Genomic DNA, 25,959 nt, shown 5'->3' on the forward strand with positions numbered 1-25,959 from the left:
AGAAGTTCTGAAAGGACCATAAAACCTCAGAGATTTATGATGCACCTGAAGAAATTAATCTGGGACTTGAAAACCTGAAATGCGAGCTTGGTAAAGTAAAGATGACATTTTCAAATTCAAGCACCTAAGGCAGGACACAAAATGGAATTTTATTTTCAGGAATATGAGCATCTCTGCAACATCTAGCATTAAGAAGATACACACCTTTGCAATCCTTGAGGATGGACTGCTAACACAGATTCTCTCCTTGGTGAGTGAGTGTGTGTGTCCCCCCCCCGCAAGCCGAGATGAAAGTGCTTTCACAGGCTGTGCAATTTAGAACAAGGTTTGTGTGACCCGGATGTCTTTTCTTGGTATGATAAAGGCACAAAAGCTCTAAAAGTCCAGCTACAATGACAGTTAATAATCTAAATAGCTTAGGTGTTGGAGTATGAGCCAGAGGATGTAATGGAATATGTTTGAACTACAGTTCAAATAATTTAATTTATCATACAGTAGAAACTTTATCTTTGACTGCTTGCCCACATTTACGCCACTCTAGATGATTCATGACCAGTGACTTGTCATGAAGTGATGTGTTCTCAAACAGGGGGGACTTAATGACTGTTGCACAGGACGCTCAAATGAAGCATTGTGCTTTTATGTTGCTTTTACGGAATCAAAATAAACTATGACTGAACGTTGAGCATGCGCTTCATAAACATGTGAAGAGAGATGTTGGCAAAGTTATCCAAGCCTGAAAGTAGTATGCCCTGAGCTCAAGTGACAGATCAAACCCAGCTACAGAGCAGCAACAGATTTATTTTAAATACTATTTCACTCTTTCTTTCTCAGCCAATTAAATCTATGAAGTTTTTCAGACAAGACCAAAAGGTCTTAGTTCTTTGCAAATTTAAGATTAGGGCTTCACAGACAAAGTGTGTGATCAGTCTGGTAAATGAAAAGTTCTTACAAACAGGAAGCTCTAACAACCTCAGTAAGGACCTGGGAGGGGCTCCAACCTGTAGCAATAGGGTATACAGAGATGCAGCATCAAACCCCTTCCTGTCCCTGAACTACTCCAGTTGATGCAACCAATATCTGGAGAAGAAAGCCCCTGTGTCTTAATAGACAATCCACCAGGGAGTCAAATGTGGGAAAACTATTACACAGAACCACATTAAGGTCCCTTAAGTGCCACTTATTCAGCTGGGCAGAATACCCCAAAAGAAAAACAAAATGGAAAGAACAAACTTCACTCCTGTACTGGTAAGTGCCAGCACAGTAATAAGGGAGGAAGAAGCTGCATGTTTTTCAGAACAAAAAATTGATTCAAAGGAATAGTCAGGAAATAGTCTAAAATGGCAGAATTTGTGAAGACAAATTTACACCAAAACCACTTTCCCCCCTCAGAAACACCACTGACTGGGGGTAAAATATATTGCTGGACAAGAAAGATACTTCTGTTTGCACTTAACCTCCCACCAACAGCCATGCAGCAAAGTACAGGGATTTGGATGCAAAACAACCCTGTTTTCTCTAGACTTGATGACTTGATCTGACTTTCACTAAGAACACTGACCAGACAGAAATAAAAGTTGTTGCTAGAACCTTTTCTGAGTTTTCTAGTCCCTCAATAATGGTGAGGAGTTCAGAGTCAAACTGCAGAGCAGAATGGCACATCTATCAGGAAGGAAATTTCTTGTGGTGCAGAACCTCAGACATGTGCTGCTCCCATCTACTCTACATAAACCTACAGAAAGATGAAACTACACCTGGGAACCTGATGACCAACACAGGCTTTGCTTACTGAGCTGTGGCTTAATCACCATGCATATCATCAGATTTGCTAGAGTAGTTGGTATAGCGAGGAGAAGAATTACAGAGAGATATCTCTGGGGTGAATGTGCCAATTCCACATCTGAAGTGGTTTATGCAGCACATGGTCACCATGATGTCAGTGGTAACTTGGCTTTCATCCTTGAATCATTCTCAGAAACATTATTCAGGTTTTGTGAATCACTCCAATCCAATAAAACGTTCCTTCTAGCCACATATCCTTGCAAGTTAACAGACTTTACATGTCCATCTTAACCCCTGAAAAGCTGTATGTCACAAATATTTTGGTGGAAAGAAGCCTGTACTCCTTTGTATAGTTAGTTGAAACATTTCTACCACTTCGGTGGTTTCAAATCACTGTGAGATGTTGGACAGTGTTTCCTTAGTATGGATGCCAACAATCAAGCAGAGGACGATGCACTCACAGACTGCAGTTGTGGAAGGCTGCTTTGGAGGTACTGGATAAAGCTGTAAGAAGTTCTTTCTACAGAACTATACCAAATTCTGTCAATGCTGCCTCTATGTAACTCTAGGTACAGTAGAGATCTTCGGTAGGTACATCTAGCTATGGAACATTCTAGAGATGGCAGCAGAGTGAATCCTGAAACCAAGGCACTTGATAGAAAGTTCCATCTCACCTTGACACATAGTTGTCATCAAAAGATAAAATTTAATGTCAGCTTTGCTGTTCTATTGCTGGAAGTAACAGAATAATGGTGAACACTGTGGCATCAGGGGGATCAAATGTGATATCAGGAAAAGTTGGGGGTTTAATTATAACTTGTGGAAGCAAAAGTTACCATTCTGAAATTGCAAAAATATATCATATAAAGCAAAAGGCACCAGAACTTAAGTTACATAAATACTGGGAAGGTAGTGACACAAGATTGTTTCTGCTACTGCTGCAGAAATGTTGTCACAAAAGTAACTGATATCTTCTGATACCTCCTATATCTCCTGATATGTCTTACATCATGAATGTGCAGAACTGGAGTGGCTAGAGGACAGACATCTGTCTCTACCACTTTTAGAAAATGCAAACGGAGTAGACAAAGAAGACAAAAATGGAGAGTGACTGTAGTGCATCTTTGCATAATCTTCTCACTTTTGGGATGTAGATGAGGTGTGAAATGAAGTGGAAGCTGAGGTGAGAGATCATCTTTTAGAAATGTAATTTTATTTTATGAAACTTCAAAATCTGGGGAAAAAAATATTTGTGTGGTGGACAAAGCCCTGGATTTTGGCAGTAAGTGAAGAGCCTTGTCTGTCTGCTCTAAGCAAGGGCTGCCCAAGGACAGGAATACTCGAGTTACATGCACCAGGATGTATTTTGGTATGAGAATGCCATCTGATCACAGCACCAGTTCCTCTTCCTGGAAGGCTGTTTGGCAGCATACGGAGGTGCTGGGAAGGTCATCTTGGCAGTTCACTCTTCCACTGAATCAATGATTTACCCCATGTTGTGCTGAGGCAGATCAAGAGTCAAGTCTGAGGCTTTGTTATAGTTCCAGAAATTTCAGCAGGGCAATAAATACTGACAAAAGACAACTGCAATTAGCAATTGCATTCTGGCAGGATACTAACCCACAGCTTCCCCTACTTCTGGTGTCCTCAGGTGACGTGAGCTGGTTTTCCACCCGACTGCAGAAGGCAAGTGGGTACTGCTGAGTCTTGTAAGTATATGTATTTAGTTTCTGCATTTCTGCAGATAAGGGACAGATATGGCAATCAGGCATTTGGTAAAGCTCAAAATAACTGAGTTGCCATGCCCTCTGAAGAGTCTGCATGCTGAGGGAACCTGCATGGGACTGCACTAAAGCTTTCATAACCACCTGGACCAGAGCTCATAGGAAGGACAGTGCAGGTCACAGAATAGAATGTTTTATATGTCTGACCTAATGCTTCACATGACTTGGACCAAAATGAAACCTTCTTTTGTGTGCTACATGCACAAAAAAGGGGCTTTCTGAGAATAAGTAAAGGACCTCATGCCACCTGCGAAGTCCAAAGATGCCCAGCTGTCATACAGTGCACTAACAGCATGACTGCACATGGTGAGCACACTTACAAAGTTCAACTGCTGTATAGCAAAGCATCATTGTGTAGGGCACACAAATTATCCTGGAAAGGAAGATCTCACCCATAATGCTTATTAGGCTTCTGGTGCTGAGAATAGGTCCAGTCTTTACAACTTCCACATCAGAGTACTGGGAGCTGGTGAGAGTGGCGCTCACCCACCTCCCTGCTTTAACTCAGGCTCTGGTGGTGGTATCTTTGGTTAATACTGAAATGGAAGCTATTTTGTTCCTGTGGTGCCTGCTGCTCCCCCTTTCAGATGGGTGTTTCAGCAATCTCTGAGCCTCACAAAGTAAGTTTTCTAACATGGCTCCAGGTTGCTCCTGGGCACTTCTGAACTGATGTGTAACTTCTCATTGGGAATTTTGTTGTTGACTGCTCCTGAGCACAGGCACATCACCAGGCAGCACCAGGAGTGTGAATCATACAGTGACTCAGTGGAACTTGGGGTGCTCAGGGCCATTTCAACACAAAGTCCCTCTATCTAAATGCTTAATGCATGTCTTAAAAATCAGTTATGTTCATATCCTTCACTTTTCATGTAGGAATTACCCTTTCCTGATGTGGCACTTAGGCTTCATTTATGGAGAGGCTTCCCTTATTTTGCAATAAGTGGGCTGGAAATTGGCTGAAATGCTCATGCCTTCCAGGTACGTCAAGTTAATCTAAAAAACCTAACAATAATTGATGAGTCCTAGCACACTGAATTTTTTTACAGTGCAATTCTCATGTTAACGCTGCAATTCCTTGCTTCTTGCAGAGTTCCACCAGTTCGCTTAAGAAGAAACCTTGCAGCAGAAGCTACCCAGCAGCACCACTGGGAAGTTCAGCTTGTGGCTTGGAACAGAGACAGAAGGAGCAGCATAGGAGAAAGCCACTTCAGTGCTGCTTCCATGGAAAGCCTTCCCAGGACCACTTGACAGTTGTCACACTATTTATTATGTGGCCACTGTGGACTGGAAAATTCTGTTTGTCTGGTCCAGCCTAAGTCTTACTGAATTGCACTACTACAATATCAGTTTCAGAAAAAATATATATAATCTCTTTAAAATTATTAATGTGCATAATTTTTAATTTATCTTCCAGTACTAACAGCAGAATTGCAATATGGGTTGGCTTAGCTGGGTTAAAGTGGAGAAAAAATTCTTATTCTATTGCATCCCTCAGCACCTATCAATTAACTAAATCCTCACTAATAAACTGTAGAATGTTCTATTCTGCCCCACAGTGACCAGCATCAAGATAGGGATATCTTAATTTCAGGAAGTATGTTTGATTTTTGGGATTTAGTACTGATTTGATTTTTCTTTTACATTGGAGGATGTTTTAATTTTCTTTCTTTTAAGGAATGTAATACATTTTAAAATGTAATTCAGTGCAAGACAGAATAGTAGGATCACTGAGAATAATAAGTGAGATTATTAGATATAAAAACTTTATTACAACATATGTTTTATTGAATCATTAGTAAGACTCTGTTAAAATTAGGAAGTGTGGGGGTTGTGAACTCACATGGGGATGATGATTGCTGCCACACCCAGGACGTGCTGTTCAATGACAAAGGTTCCAAGGAAACCCTGCTGGAGCATGCAGCCAGTTGAGAGGGAATGTGGTAAATCCCTTCTTTAAAAAATGTATTGCTCTGCTTTGCAAGGTTTCTTTTCTTTATTATTTTATACCCTTTAGGCCATAAAATAATAAATTTTTAAAAATGAAAACTTTGCAAAACTATGCAATATATTCCAAACTTACCAAAGGGCTGGCTCCATGCTCCAGCAGCTTTCCTAAGTAGCTTTGACTGCACAGAATGGGACATTCAGGGGCACCACAGTGGAGCAGGCCAGCACAACATCTAAGAACCTACAACGGGGATAAAAGATTAGTTCTTTTATGTCAATGCCTCTTTTGGTCTAGTTAATAAAGGGATTAAAATGTAATTGTAATTTTAACTACACCCCAGCACAGGAGGTTGCTTTCTCTTCCTACTGGGCTCCTAAAATGAAGAGAGCTCCTATTTAATTCTCAAATCCCCTATCTGATCAAAAATTGAAGATCTAAGTTCATTTCCATAAGCCATTAGATGTATTAATTTAGTAATGAGAATGGTGACAGATAATCATCACTTTACAGTGGAATCCTGTGAGGTAGAAGTCTGGGCTTTAAAATATGGGGAAGTATTTGGGAATGCTAAGCAACAAAGAGTAAAAACCGAAGTTGCAAAGTTTAAGTTTATTGGGACTAAGTCTAAGAACCTCAAGATTGTAGTTTTTGCTGTCACTGCAAATAACACTGATTTCTAAAATCGTAATGAAATGTAAGCATTTAAGTGGAATGAATGAAGCTGTATCTGATGTCAGCTTTCTCTAGATGACAGCTGCAATGCAAGCAGCTTGCAACTTTTCTGCTTTTATAAGAACAGGAGATCAGTTGCAAAGAAGAGACTGACATAAGAGAGTAGAGTGTTGCTGGCCAGATCTCAGTTTCTTGAACTGCCTTATTTCCTTTCTCTTCTTTGAAAACAGTATAAAATTTTCTGTTCCTCTATAAGCTACAAAGGAGCACAGACCTTGATTGCTCTCTCCCAAAGGCTCACTGCCTTTACTCAGTTATCAGTCATAACCAATTTTCTCTTCCTAGAAGGATAAATACTACCAGTACTAGGAAGGATCTAAGGTCAGTAAATGCTTATCTGTTGAAACTGTTCAAATAGGGGCATCATAAATCACTTGAGTTTTGTACAGGTCAACATTCATCTGTATTTTATGGCTCTGTCACGATGCTGCATAGAAGTTATTCATGGATGCTCCATGTCCAAGCAGTATTCCATACAGTAATTAACTCCTTAGCTGAACTCTCCTATGGAGCTCTGAAGTTCTCCCCTGGCCTCACTGAATGCACCAGAACAAATTTGTCTTAGCTCCCAGCAGATTGAAGGCCTAACAGTGTTGATATCAAGGCATGCTGGAACACATGAATCTATATAAAAAATATTCAACTACCTTAAAAAATCAACATAAAAAGATTTACCTTAGACAGAGTGATAAAACTAAAATCCCAATATTTCTGAAAGGTTTTCTGAGGGTTTTTGTACCTTAATTTTTTTGTGTGTGTTGGGGAAATAAGGTGTTTAAAAAAATGGTTATTTTTCCAAACAAAGAAATCTCTAATCCTAGGTAACTCTGAAATAATATTAGTGTAGGTATCATTTAAATCAAGAATAAATTAAAGCAAGTATGATTAAAATAAATCTGTTGACCCTTGTCCCACTTAATAGCCTACTTTTAATTAAACCATATATGGTGAAAACAAATTGTTCCAGTTGCTGTCAAATAATGCTTTCTTCAGGTATTTAGTGGATTGTTAAAAAGTTTATGCCAACTATTTTTATTGCCCAGGATTATCTCCGTTTTAGTAACTAAAAACAGCAGTACTGATAACACCATGGAACTTTCTATGGAGGAAGCAAAGATGTAGCACTACTATGACTCAAAGATATCTTCATAAAAATGTTCTCCATTAGCACTCCCACAGGGCTTTCACTTTGTCTCTGCATCAACCCAGCTAACTTAAAAAAAAACAAACAACAAAACAAATTAAAAAAAATCAAAGGAACTGCTTTCAGTGCTGAGCTGTAACTTCCCTCAGGTATTGAGACTGACAGAATTATTAGATTTTTAAAATTCTTAACAAAAAAAGCTGACTCACATTTCACTAGAAATGTGTGGAGGAGTTTCTGATAGCTTTGCCACTGGCGTAGTAGTATCCTTCTGCATGAAAACACACTTCCATATCTCTGCAAAAATCATGTCCATCAGTTCCAGAAAAGAGGAAGTCCCTGATACCTACTGCTGCTTTTAGACAGAGAATGAAGAGGACGACACCAGGAAATCCTTAGAGTGATATAGATAGAGTGCTGCCTTCATCAAATAAAACTAGCCAGACTCTGTAGAGACAGCAGTAAGACAGCAGGTAGCAGGTCACTGACCAGATATGATGATGCTCTGCACTCTTATGTCTGAATACTTACGGCCATGCCCCACTCAAACAAAGCAGATTCTCAGGACAGCACTCCACATACAGCTTCCAGCAATTCCAATAGCCCATGCCAGTCCCAGAGGTATTGTCTATTCTTCCTGTGCTTTTACTGCTCAAGTTTTTTTGTGTTATAATACAATGGAAATGTTATTTCAAAAAGTTGAGGAGAAACCTCACCTGCAGAGGCACCAGAGGACAAACCCAAGCCCACAGTAGGGGTCCAAGCAGATGGCGACTTCTCGGGAGGGATAAAGCTCACACTGCAGCTTAATAGAACGACAAAAGGCACTAGTGGCTGCATGAGACATCTGAAAGACAACAGCAAAGTAATTAAAATGATCAACTATGTCATTCAGAAGGCTCATTCCCGAACTGTGTCAAGTGCTTAAATCAGTTACAGGATAAATAGAACAAATAAATATTGATTTGTGCTCAGTGTAAACACACATGTAATTTATAGCTAAGAAAACATAATTTTCCTTCAAGAGGACATCCATGTAACTGTGAAAGGGGATGGGAGACAGAATGAATGATAAGTTTGAAGTGATTTAGGGAGAAAGCTGTGAGTGGTTTCAAGATGTGCTCTAGGCTGTATTGCATAGCTAATGATATCAAACTAAACTTTCTGAAAGAAAAAAAGAATGATGGACTGCAGAATCTGAATTAAGTATTTTGCTGCTCATAAGTAACCCATTTCTAAGTACATATTTCTTAATGCAATCAATTAAAAATGCTAATACACTTTTTATATTCAAGAGGATTTTGCATGCAAAATGGTACTAGTGGTACCTGATAATTCAGTGACAAAGATCCCTAGTAGAACCATAGTAGAGCTTCAATAAAATGTCTTCATGCTAGTCAGCTCTGAACTGAGAAATGGGCACTTAAAATCTTTGTAGGAAAGCTCTCAAAGATAAACCAAGCAGAAAGAAGACACAAGCAAAATCAACAAAAAAGGACATCAAAAGGAAATTATTCTGATTTTTTGTTTTAGCTTTAGTGTTACCTACTCTCTAGAGTTAGTCTCCTACTCTCACCCATCCTGGCTTACAAGTTCTAACTACAGTGGGAACAGAATTACATCTTTTAATCTTTGTCCTCTCTATTAGTAACAATATACTTCTGTTAGCAGTACACCCTGGATAGGATTTAACTCATCTAATCTTTGATCTGTACACTGATACGAGTCTGTGATGGGAAACAGGCACTTGGAAGGTAAAATTTATTTGATTTTAAGGTAAATGGGAGTAAAGCTCCAGAAATTACTTTTCCCTACTGCCAATAAAGCCATAGATGATCCTGGAGATGTTCCAAAGGATTCAAAAGGACCAGCTCAAAACAGGTGTCCATATGGTGATCATCTGCAGTTTGCAGAGATTAATTCTATTCCAAATGAATCAATAAAAGTTTTTCACACAGGATTGAACTGAACTCTACAGGTCGAGGAGTGGTGTTACTCTGAGTTTTTACACCATCCTGGGTGCAAGCTATTGCAAAAGTTGAGAACAAACATTATTGTAATCTATGACTTCCAAAGTGGTTATAAAACATTTATCAACTTTTCAGAAGCCACATATGTTGTTTAGCTATTTTTTTACTTTAGCACCACTGTGTTATGCATATAGGACATGTGGCCTCTTATGACCCCTTTATAATTAATCAATCACTAGTGATGAGCTTGTAGATGGTAACTGTTTACATAAACCCACTGAGTCAGAGATCTTGAGGCTTTGTGACCCAAATATCAGAGGCTAATCAATAATTCCTTAACAGATTTGTCTGGTTTTCCTTTTAGTCACATGAAGAAAAGGTCTGTGAACTTGCCTTGCTTTTCACTTTTCTTTGAAACTCTCCAAATACTGACTCTGCAAAGTTAGCAGTCATTTCAGCAAGTCTGATAGGGTGCCATTCAGATCTGATTTAATATGGGTGACTGCATCTGAAACAATCATTTAAATCTCCCTTTGGAATAAATGAAGACTTATGTGACATGCACCCCATTCAAAAATAGATATTTCAGGTAAGTCAGATAATTTGCACACTAAAAGTCCCTGCTTCTCTCTGTTGATTATCGAGGAGCCCAATGACTGGTCCACATCTATAGGCATTGTAGCTATTTAAAGTTGGATGAAAAGAGTCTTCCAAGAGTGCCCAATATGCAACCCTCAACCCCTGCTCATCTGGTTTGCCATCAGTAAACCTTAGGCTGGTCATCACAGCTCTATGCTTCAATTTCTCCATCTGGAAACTGGAAAAATTATGCTTTTCTCTGCTTATAAAATATGTTGACAGCTTTTTAAAATAGATGGATGATGCCAAAGAGTATAAGGTATTCAATATAGGCTATAAGTGTGATAGATCAGCAGAGATTGCTGAAGTAATCATAATCCTTGGATATGCAATAGATAGAAAGTAACAGTTAAGAATAAGACAGTGATTTTACCTCTGCCTGTATGTTGGTGAAGCCAATACTGGAACAATAGTAGGTTAGCAGCTAGGTAGAACAGCTTTGCTGAACTGTGGCTAGAGGATTGGAAAAATGGCAGAATAGAGCTGAAGAAGTCTAAGCTTATCAAACAAATCCACCAGTGAATTTTTTACTGCTTACTCTAGTATTGTACCAGGTGAATATATCAGAGACATCAGCAGTTTCCTTTATTACATGAAGAAGATAATATTGAAAACCAAGGGCCAGCAGTTGAGCTGCAGTAAGGAGGAGACAATAAATGGGCACTAGTGCAAGTAGAAAAAGAATGGCAGTTTCATTTCTTTCATAAAATGGAAATAATAGAAGCAGCGGTTGAAGAACGCTTCAGGCAGACAAACTCATGGGCTACCTGCAGGAGTATTGGAATGAAATTTTCAGTCTGAGGAGAAGGGCTAAACTGGCCACACACAGTACCATGGAGAGTCCAGAAGAACTAATTTCATGTTAATGGAATTAAATAATGACTGCAAGGGAGGAAGCAATTAAATTTCTATTACCACAAATCAAGAGGAGTTACAAATCAGGAGTAATGTACCACAAGCCAGCCAGGTGTGACAGCACCCACCTTTACCCCTGCTAGCATGCCAGTTGTGGAGACACTGAAGTCAAGGTAAGCAAGCGTTTCAGGGTTAGAAGGTTTGTAGATCTGTGCAGGCCGCTTCTTTGGCAAATCGTCTGGTGAAAATAGAGAGAGAAAATGTGTGGATCTTACTCCCATGACAGACCTCTGAGTGCTTGAGAAGAAGACAAAGAGATCCCCTGTCTTTAGTACTCACCTGTATCCAGTACTGGAGGCCATGTTCTGACATCCACTGCTGCTGCTGCCTCTCGTGACCTTAACAATTTACATATTAATTGTGTGGTCATTAAGCAGGCAGAGCGGCTCACCTAGGAATTAAAGAAATAAATAAAACCACAATGGGTACTGATTAATTCTCTCATGAGAATGAGCAAGACCATGATTTATTCTCTACCAGAACAGGACATGGGTATATTAGTCTTATGTTTTCCAATCAGGAGCAGGGAAGATGCACGAAAAATGCAGCTCACAAAGCAGATGGTGTCATGTGAGTTTTACAAATTACATGAAAATTGCACTTCAAGAGGAGTCTTATAATGAAACTTAAGGCACCTTAATTGTGAGAATGTGCATTTTCTAACACATGTCAGTTATCAACCCACAATGCCAGTACAGAAGATTCTGATCAGAATATTCCCTATGTGATGGTAATATATCTTGGTTTATAAACAATAATCCAAAAACTAGCATTACATTTACATGACTAATTTACTGTGTGAAGTCAATTTTATGTTAGCCATATATTTCCAATTCCTATGGTGATGATAAACCACTGGGAACTCTTCTGTTATCAGCAAAAGTAACACTAGACCAGAAATTGTGCAAGTGGCACTACGAAATGAAATGGTGAGTTTACTGCAAACATCATCTGCACTGGATTTTTGGTGACAAATGTGGAAGATACTCTCCTTTTAGAGCTGCTATTTTAAAAGTCATGTAAGCAGCTAGTACAAAAATATTCCTTACTGATTATTAAAAATTAATGTATTTAAGAAACCTTGTATTTCAGACAAACATAAATATGAACACTGCTAATCACCGAAGACAGTGGAGAGGAAAAACTGAAAAGACAGCACCATGCTCAAACTTTGAGAATCTGTGCAAATTTACCTAAGTAGGTTGCAATGCAATGGGTGTTGGCCTCTCCTCCCAAGTAAACAATGATAGAACCAGAGGAAATGGCCTGAAGTTGCACCAGGGGAGGTTTAGACTAGAGGAGGAGAGTGGTCAGGCACTGGAACGGGCTTACCGGGGAGGTGGTGGAGTCACCATCCCTGGAGGGATTCAAAAACTGTGCAGATGAGGCAGTCCAGGACATGCTCTAGTGGGCATGGTGTTTTTTTCAGGGCTGATAGTTGGACTCAGTGATCTTAATTTCCAACTGTGACAATTTTGTGGTTCTGTGAATTTTTTTCTTTAAAGAACCTGAGACATTTCATTGCACTCTGAACTTCCACTCTTTAACCTAAAGAAATCAGTAGAGTGCTCTACTGGAGGTCAACTTTGCAGAACATATGAGAGTTAGGTATATGTAAGCACTGATCCAGCCTCTACTTCTTCTAACTCAATTATTTCCATATATCAACAATCTTAATATTTCAAGCTGAAAGTGAAGAAAAATGAAGCCACTGCTGCATCCCTCGATCCAATCATGTCACTATCATGGCAAGGCAAGGTAATTCTTACATAGCTAATCTATTAAAATCTTGAGTTGGGACACAGTTAAGCCATGAATCAAAAGGAATTTCAAGAGCTGGTGGTTATTTTTCCTCTAAAGAATTATATGGAAGATGAGGAGGTTCATTAAAATACAGAATGTGCATTCTCAGAAAGTATCAAGGTAAGAGTTAAACATGTAGGGTTGGTGGGAAGCTGAAAGAAGACATTGTAGCTACTGGTACTGGTAGCAATGGCTGGAAATTGGGTTCAATGTTATATATTACTGCTACCAGTTACTCACCAAAACACAAATACATGGCACAAATTTTGCTCAGAAGTTATTCTTACTGACTTCCAAAGGTGCTATGTAGACATACTGCATAACAGAGCAAAAGAACAGAGCTGAGCCCAAATCCCTAACAGGCCACTAAACTTTCCGCTGGCATTTTTCTCCACAGTCCATGTAGCATCGTCAGGTGAGGAATCCTACCATTCATAACTAAATACAAGAAAGAGTTTAAAATTTATTTCTTGAAAGGAGTAGCATAACTGTGGCAAAATATAACAGTGGAAGTCAGAAGGTTGTGTGGTGACAGTGTTCACCTTGCAATGCACGGAACTAATGAATTTTGGAAGGAATACAACACTTCAACTGATACCACCACTCATGAAAGTTACTGTTCCAAAAGTTTATGCTGATCCATCACCCCTTTAATCTACTTGTGCACTTCCAGGCACGTGCTCACCTCCACAATCATCTTCACTGTAGGTAATGTTGTTGCTATGTTCTGGGGATGTGGAGGTCGAACTGTTATTGGCACACAGCCTGCATACAGGCATCCATAAAATGCGGCAATCAGGTCTATTCCTGCATGAAGAACAAAACAAAAATCCTCCCCTGAAAATCAAATCATTTAATCACAGACACTTATGTCAGCATAAATATTACTTGGAACTCAACTCAGAAGGCTAAATGAGCGACTAAGCCCTTTAACAGACTTCTTTTTCAGCCCCTTGTCAGTATTTGTTCAGCTTCACTGATTCTTTTCAATCGTGCTGCTCCTCAGAGCAGGAGGAAGCAAAAGCGACACAAAGCTGCAGCCAGATACCATCATTTGGGTGAACTCCACTTCTATCATCAGGAAGTAACTTGTTAAAAAGACTGATTTCTAAAGATTAAGTCTCATCCTAAATTTACCTTTAAAGACAAATGGGAGTCTAAAAGAAGAGGGATGCCCCAGGAAAAGGATGAGGTAGGATGATGCCTGTTCTGTCAGCTGAAGAAAGAATATCTGCAGTTTTCATTAATTACTGCCTTTCTCATGTCATTTTAATGTCAGATACGCAGCTTTGACTTACCTACATGAAACTTTACGATGAAAAAAAAAAGGACTAATGATTTTGAGTCTTACTTGTGACACAAAATTAAGTATTGTTCTATATAAATATTGACATCAGGTGACAGACTGTGGTCAGCATACTTAAGCCTACCAAAGAAGGCTGAACAAACAGCAGAAAGTTCCCTTGAATAGTGCTGTTCGTTGTTTGATAGCTTCCTAGTGCTGTACACAGGCTGCGGTAAGATGACAATAGGGGCTGTTTTATTCTTTCAGTGGAAAAGTACTGATAGGTCTTTCCTTCAATAAAATGTTTTACTCATAGAAAATGTAATACAGAAAACAGGAAAAAAAATTTTGTGGAAAAGATTTGCTCATATTAACCATTGAGAAATTATTCCTATAAGCTACAAGGATTCAACCAGTTTTGCAGCCCTTACACACCAAATATCACAATACACACCTTAAATCAGATTGTTTATTTCACCAACACACATGAAATGCTAAGGATAAAAGAGCAGCACTAGATCAGAAATAATTTCAAGCAAACGTTGAACATGATACCGGTTAACACATGCTTAAAGGCCCTTATGTCAAAGGATGAATGGCCAAGCCACAGAGAGCTGCCTATGTTAAAAATCTATAGAGAAATAGTGATTATAATTAAGTATTTCTTAATGATCTGCGTATTTCTACTCTAAAAAAGCATGGATTACTTCCTAGGTATTGCTTCTTTGCCCTTATGTAACAGCCTCCCGAGAGGAAATTCGAAAGTTGAATCCAAGAACACTCAGCAGATGAAATGTGGTAAAGAACTGTGTGCTAGTAAAATAGTGTATTTCCAGCACATTCAAAGCAAAGCAGTAATTAACTTTGACTTCTTATAAGAAAAAGGTTTTAAAACCACAGTCCAATCTTAATCTGAAATAACATCTATCTCCATACATCTGTGTGCATACATAAGGAGAAACCTGTTTTAAATGTTTGACTAAGTTCAAAGAAATACACATAAGGCAAATACATTTTGTGTTTTACCAATTACCAGCATTTACAGGTTGGTAACACCCCAATGCAGCACCTTTCTAAAGGATCTTGATAACCTTTTGGGACTACCAAGGTACTGAACAGGGCAGTTCTTTACCTGGTGGGTAAACTAAAGCCACATGGTCTCCATCTTGTAAATGTCCTCTTTCCATCAACATAACAGCTATCTTCTCAGCCCGTTTATGTAGCTGGACACATGTTAGTGAGTTGGCTATTGTTCCCTGTACAGGAAGAAAGATAAATGTCACAAATGAAAATGCAATGTGCTGAAACACATTTCCTCCACACCTTAGAAGTTACTGAATGATGTGCAGCCATAATATGTCATGCAAGCAACGAATACAGAAACCTTCAGCCCTATGCCAAACTGTAGCTGGAATGACAAAAAGCAGAACAATGTTCTTTCCTTTCTCTGTACCTTCTGCCCTCAACAGTGTTTTCAATCCAAGCAAGAGAGTACAATAATATTCTCATATCCTGCCCATGTAACCTGCACTGCCCTTGCTGCAGAGGCAGCATTCCTTCTACAGCCAGGAAAGTGTCTTTATGGAATCTGCAAAAATCTGGAGAATCTGCAGAAAGCAATCCTGAAAATTGCACTTCATTGTCTACACGCTGGAGAGAAGCCAAATGGCACAGCAGAAATACTTCGAAAGACAAAAGACACAGGAGAAAACAATACTTTGTGACAGGGAAAAGAATTAGTCTGGAACAAAAGCTAAGCACATGCATATGAATGAACCAGAGAGAGACAGAAGACAGTTGCTGGATTTGAGAAAGTCTGGTCAGAGTGGAAAAAACAACAAGTGACAATGTGCTACATATTGTTTTTTTTGAAGCACTTCAATTAGAGTTAACCCCAAATTATTAGACAAATAGTGGTTTAAATCGGATGAGTGTTACAGTTCTTGCATTTATTAAGTATATATCTGTGTATGTGCCCTCACAAATACACATTTAGAGAAATACACACATCTGTATCACAAGATTCACTACCAAAACTGACACTTCAGAAGAGAAATCTAAAAATGAACATGAGGACAGAGTAAGCCTAGAGTTGTTCTGTCTAGGTCTGGGCTGAGATAAAGAGACAGGCTAGCTGGGACAGGCTACACCTCTGCTTGTGCACCTCTTCTGAAGAAAAAGAGCACTTCATCTCTGGTACTGCATTGATATACCTGGTATCACAAGCACTACGTTCACTTAAAAAATAAGGAGTCTGAAAAAACATTGGGAAAAAAAAAGGATAAGAATATACATATATACACTTAAAAAGACCAATGTATCAAAATGCAATGCAATGACATAAAAATATTGTATCATTATTTAATTGAAAAAGCAAAAAGGTCTACTCTCTTCAATAAATATTTTTTATACTCTATTTTGACAAGGCAGTGAATAATAAGCATTTGTCCTGATTGCTCGTTTCTACGCACCATCACCACCCCACATACCACTTTGACATTTATTGACCACAAGCTTGAGAGAGGAGAGAGCAGTGTGATGAAGGTTTAGCACTGGAAGAAGGGCCATGTTACCAGGCACTTGGCATTTGCAGATTTACTATAAGCTGTCAACAAAGAGGACAACATAACTAAAAATAAATAGAACAAAGCCAGAGCTTATCATTCCTCTTCACCATCTTCACCAATCACACTTACTAAAATGCTCTTCAGGAAATTTTAATCAGTCTTCTGGAAAATGCAGAGATCATTTCACTAAGTTTCCTCTAAAGACATATGCAACTATATTGATGATGGGCTATAGATGCCTTCCATTTTTCTAGCCTTAAATATGGCCAAAGTGACCCAAGGTCACTTCCCTGGCACTGCAGACCTGCCAGCAGGAATGCACTTAAAATCTTTGTTCCTTCTTTTAAAGAAGTGCCTGTTTGCACAGTCATAGGAAGAAGGATCCTTTATATTCCCATGTGCATCAGAAGCCCCACTGACACAAAAAGGGAACTCCTGTAAATATCAAATTAATGCAAAACTTCTTTACATTTAAGACTTCTGGCACTTGCTGCACATGAACCAGTGGAAAGACAGTGTTTGTATGAAGTGCAGGGAAGAAGAACCCTGCTGCTGGACAAGAATCATTGGCAAGCACTGGGCAACTGTTCCCTTTGGGTCTTTTATATCAACGTAAAGGTGTTGCAATCCTTCATGACACACACTCAAAACAATGCACTGTCCTAATTTTGAAATATTTCAAAATCTCAAAAATCTTAGGTTACAGGAAATCACTAATCTCATTGGATTTCTATGACTCATCCATTGCAAGATGCCTGGATGTTTTAGTACAAAGTGTACAGACAGTATGCAAGGAAGACAAAAAAATGTGAAAAGTTACAAACCAAACTAAAATTCATCATGGGTAATAAGACTTTCCCAGGATAGGCCACACCAAACTTGTCACTCCTTTTCATAAAACTTTAAATATCTTCATAAAGAATTACATCTCTCAAACAGATTTCATATGATAAGTTACTGCACACTGAGAGTTGTGAAGAAACTGTGTTTCAAACTTCAACTATTTTTCACCTCTGTGTCATGATAAAGTATTTTGTTTATCCTTGTTTTGCACATTGTGTCCTTTTCTCCCAGTGTTTGAACTCTTCTGCCAGCATAGGAAGTCTAACTTTACTTGGACCTCAGAAGCAAACAGCCTGTGTGGAGGAGATGGGACAGTACATATCCTCTCACCACATCTTTGCTCCTAACTTACAGGAGAGAACTATTATCTGTCAAGTTACACATGTTCACATAATACTAACTACTAATCTGCATTTTGAAAAGGTCATTTAATGTCTTATTGCTAGCCTCAAACTGAACTTTGGTACTTGCATTGCAATATGGGCTGGGGAAGCATATCCTGTAAATACAGTAAGTAGTCATGTTACAGAAGTTTACAAATTACTGGAGGTTTAAGAACCCAGAAAAATTGCACAGGAACGACATGGGATGAGACAACACCAGCTACTCCAGGGGGCCCAGGGGAATAGCATTATACCAGGCCCCTTCTCTCCTGGGGAGCCTCACCACTATTTCTGTTTTCCTCATGTACTGTGGTGGGAAGGCTTCAAATCAATTTCATTCTTTAGAGGTATTGGAAATTATTGATTTATCATCTACAATCATCTAGGAAGTACCTAATCACCCACTCTCAGTAAAGCCAAGTTCTGTACACCATGTGACATGCATTAATTTTTGATAAGCAATAAAATGCTGTACCAGGCTGTCACCTCATGTAGGTTCTGCTGATCTGGTTGGATTCTGGACATACCTCTTCTCTTCATCTCCCTTTCTCATTCTCACATCTCCCACAGATGGTCCAGTCTCAAAACCAACAATCATTATTTTATTTAGGGAAATGCTTGATTTTGTCAGGGTTGAGCTTTTCAAATTGGGTATCAGGATGGTGAGCAGTATTAAAAAACTACTTGGTATAGGAGCAATCAGTACTGAAATAGATTTTGAGTTTCAGTTCACCCCCAGCTGGGGTGGAAAAATAAATGGGAAATTGGTGAAAGAAGAAATGAGAAATGTGTAAGGTACACTCTCTGATACAAATGCAATCTATATTTTGACAACTGGCAATGGTTATTCTCTTTTCCATTCTGCCTCAGTGAACATTAAATATATCAGCTGAGCATTAATGGGAAAAGGAACAGAAAGGTGGCCCTCAGCCATGGCCTGAGCAGGTACAGCTGAAGGACCAGTGTGCCACTTTCCACACCTCAGCCTGTCACAGTAATGCTCTGAGCTCCTTACCCTGCAGTTGAGTAGAGTGTAAAGCACATGGTCAGGAGTGGTCTGAGCTCTCCACTGCAAGACTTCTGAGAGGAAGAGAAACTAAAATAAAGCAGAGTGATAGTCATGACACTAAGTAACTTTTTGGCTTTAAGAACCAGATAACTATTTTTGCTAGTTCAGCTATGTCTTTCTTATTTATATGCTACATTTTACATCAATACGCAGAAGCACTAAATATGAATTAATTCTTTTGTCATCACACAGATTTATAGCAAGGTGTTTTTTCATGGTAGCAGTGCCTCTCTGAAAGTGAAGCCACTGCTGGGATTATTATATATTACTACATACACTTTCAAAGGAAAAAGCAATTCTTGCTGAGCTCTCTGTATTTAAACACAATTTTAATTCTTTAGCTTCTCTTTTTTTTTAAACTCTATATATATAAGTATGTGTGCAGCTTACAACTTCCTAATTTAATTACTCACATAAGCCCCTAAAGAGCTAAATTTCAACTTAATTTTACAGGATCAAAATAACAAGAAATAAGGTTGGGACCATTTATGCAAACAAATTTTTTTTGACTCTACTTGAACTAGTAAAAAAAGATATAACAGAGGGTGATTTCTGGCAGAAGCCCCATTAGCTCTTTCTACCATATTTGTTCTCTTTTATAATGTAAATTTGTAAAAAAAAGATTCCATATAAATGAAATGCAATGATGTTCCTCCTTTATATTTATAAATATAAATAAATTTATATTTATCTGTAAGGGCAGGTCTGAAATATTTCCATTTGAATTTTTAAAAGCCATCAACAAGTTTTGCAATAATAGTAGTACAAGCTATATATTGCTAGGTGTCCTGAAGCCAACTAGCTAAATATAAAGCGTATTGGTAAAGTTTAGCTTACCTTTCTGGCTTGGTCATTATCTTCTATTTGCCCCAAATCTCTACCACTGGCCTGTGCAATTCTTTTTCCAGAGACCAAGTTCCCCACCATCACAGAGGCAGGGCCAATTTCTAGAATAAAGCAGAAATGTGCAAAGTGCAATAAAAATCCTTTGCTTATAGATGAAAATATTTTTATTTCTTTTCATTACATGATATTTTCCTCATTGATATCCACAACACCAAACCTTGAGCACATCTTTGTTGAGATAAACTTTCATTGATGGACCAGAAGCAGCTGGAAGATAAGAAGGCCTGGATTCATCCTCTCTAAACATGTCTAACTGAGGAGTCCATTTAGCACTGGCTCTCTACAGCCAGGGACATGTCTTGTCTGCCTTGATAGGAGGTATCTTTGGAAAATTCAGCTCCTAATTTATGCATGTTCATTCAAGTGCATATAACCAGATGATATGTATCCATGATGCAGGGACAGTTTTTTCCCATCTCTCCTGTTCCCTGGGCTAACTTGCATCTGATTTGATTTCTTGCATCTGTTTTGATTTCTTGAAACACTTGTCCAAATGTTTTAAATAAAGAAACAAGCTGATGATTTTGTCAAATTTGCACTGAATTAAAGATGGGCAGGCCCCACGTTTGAGATATTCAAGAGGGTAAAATCACTTGATATTACAAGCTGATGTTCAAAGTGCTAAGTAACCAACACAGTCTAAAGTAGCTGAATTCATGTCTTAAGCCTGAGGCTACAGATCCAGAAATCACTGAAATTCATAGAGTACTAAAATCTGTGATTGCATTAAAGGTAATAAATATGCTAAAATTTGCCAGAGACTGGACTAAGGCAGACTACAGGGACTTTCTCAGTCTGCTGAGCCTTTTTGTACCATTTCATCCAATATTTTTCAGAGTGGGGCAGAATTTTGAAGAATCATCTTAAAACTAGTTAGGGTTTCCCCTTAAATATATCTGCTGTAAGAATAATTCAGAACCTCCCTACTCATATAAAAACTTTTATCTTAGGCTTTGGATTTAATTTATTCATGACCAGTTTTGAAGTATTTGCTCTTCTTTCCACACTGTTATTTTGTGTCAACAGTCCTCTTCCTGTCTGTTTCTTCTTTACAAACTCAGCCTTCAAACAAGCAAAGATTTTATCTTTCTCTGTTTCAGTCCCAGTCCCTCCTCTTTGAACATAACTGACCAGGAATTTACAAAGAACAGGCAGCTCCAACTCAACATGTGGAAAAACATTTTCACTATAAGGGTGACAGAGCACCAACACAGTGCCCAGAGAGGCTGTGGAGTCTCCTTCTCCAGGGACTTTCAAGACTTGCCCTAGGTGATCCTGCTTTGGCAGGGAGGTTGGACTTGATGATCTCCAGAGGTCCCTTCCAACTCCTTACATTCTGTGATTCTATGATTCCAACTCCAGGTCTGATCTCAGCAGTGCCTTGTTAAGTGATAAAAATGTCTTCATCTTTACTGAACTTAGGGTTTTGGAGCATCTCTCCTTGCATTCTTAGTGAAAGCACTTCTAGCTTCTGCCCAAACCAATGATGTCCTAACCACAGACAGAATATTTAACAGGAAGAGCTGATTGAGCTGATTCTTACCTGCATTAACAGTTACTTCAACTTGCTCTCTACAGTACTGTGAACACCAATTTAAGTCATGGTCCCTTTGTCTTCACTCATCTTACCTGGTTGCTTTTGCCTTGGTTTAGGCAGGTTTGTTACACATGTGTGGGGACACATCAGCACATTACAAGGATGCAGAGATCCTTCCAAGAAGAGCTGTTTGGTTTCTGACAGGTGTATTCCTCCCAGAGGTGTCTTGGGAAGTGTGTTTGCTGGTACGAGTGCTAAGCAGTAGACTCCCACTTGATGAATACTGTCAATAGCCTAAAAAAAATCAGGAAGTCAATTTTAATGGAAGGCTAAATTTTCACCATTCTAATAAGTAAATGTTCTGAATTACAGCATAAAACAACCCTAATAATTAACTGGCAATGACAGTGATAAGGAGGTTCTTTTCCGTGGGAACAGGTGAACAGAAATGCAGCACTGATGTTATTATACTCATTCCAGAAGATATAAAAGAAAACAAAAACCTGGTGATAAATATGCAGAAATCTGCTACAAAATGCTACCTAGGCATCCATTAAGCACAAGTTAGCAGCACTTATCCTGGAGATTTATTATTAAGACGGCCTGGCAACTTGTGTGAAACTGATTTTAACTGCTGCACTTCCTAGCATTAGAGTTCAAAGGATTCCTGTCAACATAACATCCAGTCCACCAGAGCAAAGAAAAATTTCAAAAGCTGCATGTATATCACCATATAACTGATGTTTATAGCTTATAATTTAAAAAAATATTCTAACATAATAAATGTTTTACTCCTGACTGCTTTGTAAAAGAGCCGCATGCAGGGATGGGAACTGGTACAATATAAGGGAAAACTACAAAGCTATCCACTTAAAAAAGAATCTGTTGAATGAAAATCTGAAAAATAAGCATTTTTGAATCTTACAATTACCATTTTATTGTCTGACAAGAGGAGTACGCTGCATAATTTTCAAAAAAATCTATAAGGTACAGCAGCTATGTAACTTATTTAGCTAAAAATGAATATCCATGCACTTAAATTTGTAATTCCATACCAATTTAACTGGTTACTCTACTTACATTGACAACAAAAATTGTAGCAAGTGAATTAGAAAAATAACTTCAGACATCCAAGCGGACTGAGAAATAACTTACAGATAGCTTCTCCGGTGAGTAGTTAAATGTTAAAAAATGTAATTTACTTAACTTAAATTTTAATTTTTAACTGTGAGAAATGTGAATGCATACATCTGTTGCCTTGTAGATAAAATCCAAAAATCAAGTAATCATTTATAGTTATGTACTTAAGTGCAGACCAATAAATTACTGATTATTTCTATAGAGACCCTAAGTAATACTTTGCTTTTGACTCATTTCATAAATATTGCAGTTGTAGTAGAGGTAGATCTCATGGTACTATTGGAAGACCCTAATGCTGGTCTACATACACCTCACCTGAAAGATCAGCAATAGCAAGATACATATGACAGCCAACATCCAATGTCTGATGTTTCTGGGAGAAACCATGATAACCTCCTAATCATTTTACTTGTACGTTCTGAAAAGTAGTGATAAATCATGGGATTCTCACCTGACATCAGCCTGATGGAAAACTGTTATGTGGCAAGTAACCACTTCTTATTCAAACACCTGATAGTGCAGCTCTGAGAGTTGGTGAACTGAAAGCGATACTCAGCTGGGTTGGAATGAGAGGTGTTAGATTTACTGATTCCCCAGTGACTTCTGAACTGTCTCTCTCCTCTGATAGCTACCTCTGCAGCACAATGCTTGATAAAAAGCCATAGGTCATTCAAAAGTGCCACCTCTCACACATTGGAATTTGGCACTGAAGCAGGGAATGACTTTGTTTCACAAGGATGAGCCCTAATGATCTGAGATATAATTTTCTGAGAAAAAAGGACAAGTCAGTTTTAATACTGCTGGCTTTTATGCTTCTTCATAAGATGGCTTTGTTTTTGAAATTACTCTGTCCAGCCAGAGGTAAACAGATTATCTGAAATCTTTATACTTCTTTTTCATTGAGAACACAGGTCAGAGATAGCAGGACTTGCAGAGAGTCCACATTGCTACATTCAGGTTACCACTTCCTGACATCTGTCACTAGAACTCTGGGAAGGAGGTACAAAGCATCCCTCATCTTCCCAGCTTCTGTCCTCCAGTCTCCACTCTCTGCTGAAGTGGAACCAGAAACCTAATGACATAATGACACATAACATTAATGACCCTAATGACATATGACACGTCAGGGTTTCATGTCATCACACATGGGCAATGAAAGCAGCCACATGTATATATACTCTGATACATGGCCTGGAATCCACAGGTACTGTTGTGACTTGATCATAGACTAAAAGGCCTGACGTTTGGCCACAGTAACTTGACACAGGACTCCCTCAGTATTCAGTACTGAATGCTACTGGCTATGATGTTCTGATTTCTGTAAAAGTCACAAAAATGCTCGGCTGAAAAAAAAGAGAACTGTAAGTCCAGAGTTACAACTTTTCCTTTTGGAGCTTGTTACTTGATAAAAATTAACAAAGCGTAGGCAATCCAAAAGCCTTTTCTTCTGCCCTAGGTGATACTAGGTACTTTAAAGATTTTCTCTTTGATGGACAAGCTAGAGGTTCTAGTTTTTCTGTTGTAATTTAGATCTATTGTGAATATGAGATGCCCCTAGCCAAATGAAATATATCTATCTTTTAATCAAAAGAGCAGATAAATCTGTCTTGAAATGGATGAAAGCTTATTTGTTCAGTTTCTTCAAGAAAATGGTAGACAGATTCCCTTTCTTATTCAGTACAAAGTAATAATGAATAAAGCCACTTTCTCTGAATGGTGTGGGATCTTTGGCTCTTGAGTAAAGCAAATGAAGATGTCTGCAATATATCTACCTGAGAAGAGTCCTTGAGGAAGGACAGAAAGAGAGGTAAGAAAGGAAAATGGAAGTAACAGGTGACAAGTTGTAGACAGAGCTGAAACCTTTTCACACTGTAGCGACAGACAGACTTAATTTGACTACATCTCCATTAAACCTACTGCTTTAGAGAGAAAATGGGTTTAAACATGGAGACAGAGGAGATGGAATATGACTGAAGTATGTCATTTTTTTGTGTGTAGCTATTACAGTTGAAAAAACTTCCAGTATGGCAATGATAGTGCCTTAACTTGGATTGCTATATGTAAGGAAAATATAGCTTCTGTCTTCTGGTAAAACTGTCCACCACCACCAAGGCAGGTTCCTCTGCTGATCAATCACTTCCCTTCATTTCACTGGACAGAAACTGGAATTTTTAGGATCTGTTTCATTCAGTTTATTTTAGCTATCAAGACAGTTCATGAGAAACACACAATTCTCTCCCAGATTAAAAAGAAATATCTGGATATTTAGCTTAGATAACTACATCTACTTTTGATGAGGTCAACTTCATGTCAGTGTCAGTAACTTTTTAGTAAAAGACTGGTAGCTTTTGACAGTACATGTATATAATGCATTCATTCATAATCCTTTTGAAGTAATGAATTACTATATCCTGATAAATCATATGTTACTCTCTCCTTGCTGCTACTTCCTTCAGTTCATCTCTGTTTTCTTACAGCATTTTGATTAGGAAAAAGATCACTTTGGATATGTGTGGCTCAGATAGGAACTGTCACTCAGAATAATTTAATCTTGTGCTCATTAGATTCAAGTCCAACAGAATGTGTACTTACAATTACTTAAAGACAAATGTCAGTTACTTTGGGAGTATGAAAGATCAATAAAAAACATAAAGCAGGAAAAAAATAGCTTCCAACTGTACATAAAGAGCATTACCTGGAGAACCCTACTCATCCACTGAAAACTGTCTTCCTCTGTGGAATCTGGCCTTTGCTCAGCAACAATAACTATCCTCTCATCATGCAGCACACTCACTGAAAACACTGCTATCCTAGAGAGGACAAGGAGAGAAGAGTATTTAGTGCCAGGAGATATGGAAATCCCATCTTCTAAGTTAATCCTCCATAAGTATGATTTTGTTATTTAATACTGAGACAACTGGTGCACCAGTTAGCATTATGCTTAGAGGGAAAATCAACAAAAAACATTTAGATAACTTCTGGAGGAGAAGTATGGGGATTTGTTTTAGAAACAAGTAAGTACAGGTGTAATGTCACAGAAGGACTGGAGAAGTGAACTTTCTAGGGATAAGAAAAGCACCAAACTTGGGTAACACCAAGGTTGTTGTTAAGCTGGTACCTAACAGCCAGCACAAACACCTTCTATGTCCCCATTCTAGATGAAAGTAATTGCAACATCATTTTGTAAGAGGTCTGCCATTGATGAAGTGTGCATGCCTGTTACTTCATCAGGGTCTTCAGAAATTTTAGAAGTCTCCTGCTCAGTTTCAGCACGTTAGGAATGTCACACAAGGAATTGCTATCGTGCTCAAGAGCTTCATTGTTAGGGATATTGGAAATGTTCAACTCAGACAGAATGGATCCTGTTGTGTCAACACCTTCACAATTAACCAGCAGTTTGACAGAAAATTTTAATATTTACAATTTCAAATCTTGACATCTAATGTCTTCTGAAGCACTATCTTAGTTTCCCTCTGCTCACTCCTGTTTCTAGCAATCTGAACAGCAATGGA

At 38.5% G+C, this 25,959-nt stretch overlaps 1 protein-coding gene across 4 annotated transcripts in view; it reads right to left on the bottom strand.

The window, feature by feature from the left end:
• Positions 1 to 25,959, bottom strand: part of DIP2C (disco interacting protein 2 homolog C) — a 301,441-nt gene that overhangs the window by 34,049 nt on the left and 241,433 nt on the right. For all 4 annotated transcript variants that reach the window (XM_030444421.1, XM_030444420.1, XM_030444419.1 and 1 more), the window contains 9 exons: positions 25,143 to 25,257; positions 21,400 to 21,601; positions 19,702 to 19,811; positions 18,811 to 18,891; positions 15,135 to 15,258; positions 13,403 to 13,524; positions 11,194 to 11,305; positions 10,983 to 11,092; positions 8,107 to 8,237 (listed from right to left, as the gene is read on the bottom strand). In XM_030444421.1, the coding sequence (XP_030300281.1) occupies positions 8,107 to 8,237; positions 10,983 to 11,092; positions 11,194 to 11,305; positions 13,403 to 13,524; positions 15,135 to 15,258; positions 18,811 to 18,891; positions 19,702 to 19,811; positions 21,400 to 21,601; positions 25,143 to 25,257 (1,107 nt within the window). The remainder of the gene's footprint in view (positions 1 to 8,106; positions 8,238 to 10,982; positions 11,093 to 11,193; positions 11,306 to 13,402; positions 13,525 to 15,134; positions 15,259 to 18,810; positions 18,892 to 19,701; positions 19,812 to 21,399; positions 21,602 to 25,142; positions 25,258 to 25,959) is intronic.

This window comes from Calypte anna, chromosome 2 (assembly GCF_003957555.1).
Source record: "Calypte anna isolate BGI_N300 chromosome 2, bCalAnn1_v1.p, whole genome shotgun sequence".
In the NCBI taxonomy this organism is placed as follows: Eukaryota; Metazoa; Chordata; class Aves; order Apodiformes; family Trochilidae; genus Calypte; species Calypte anna.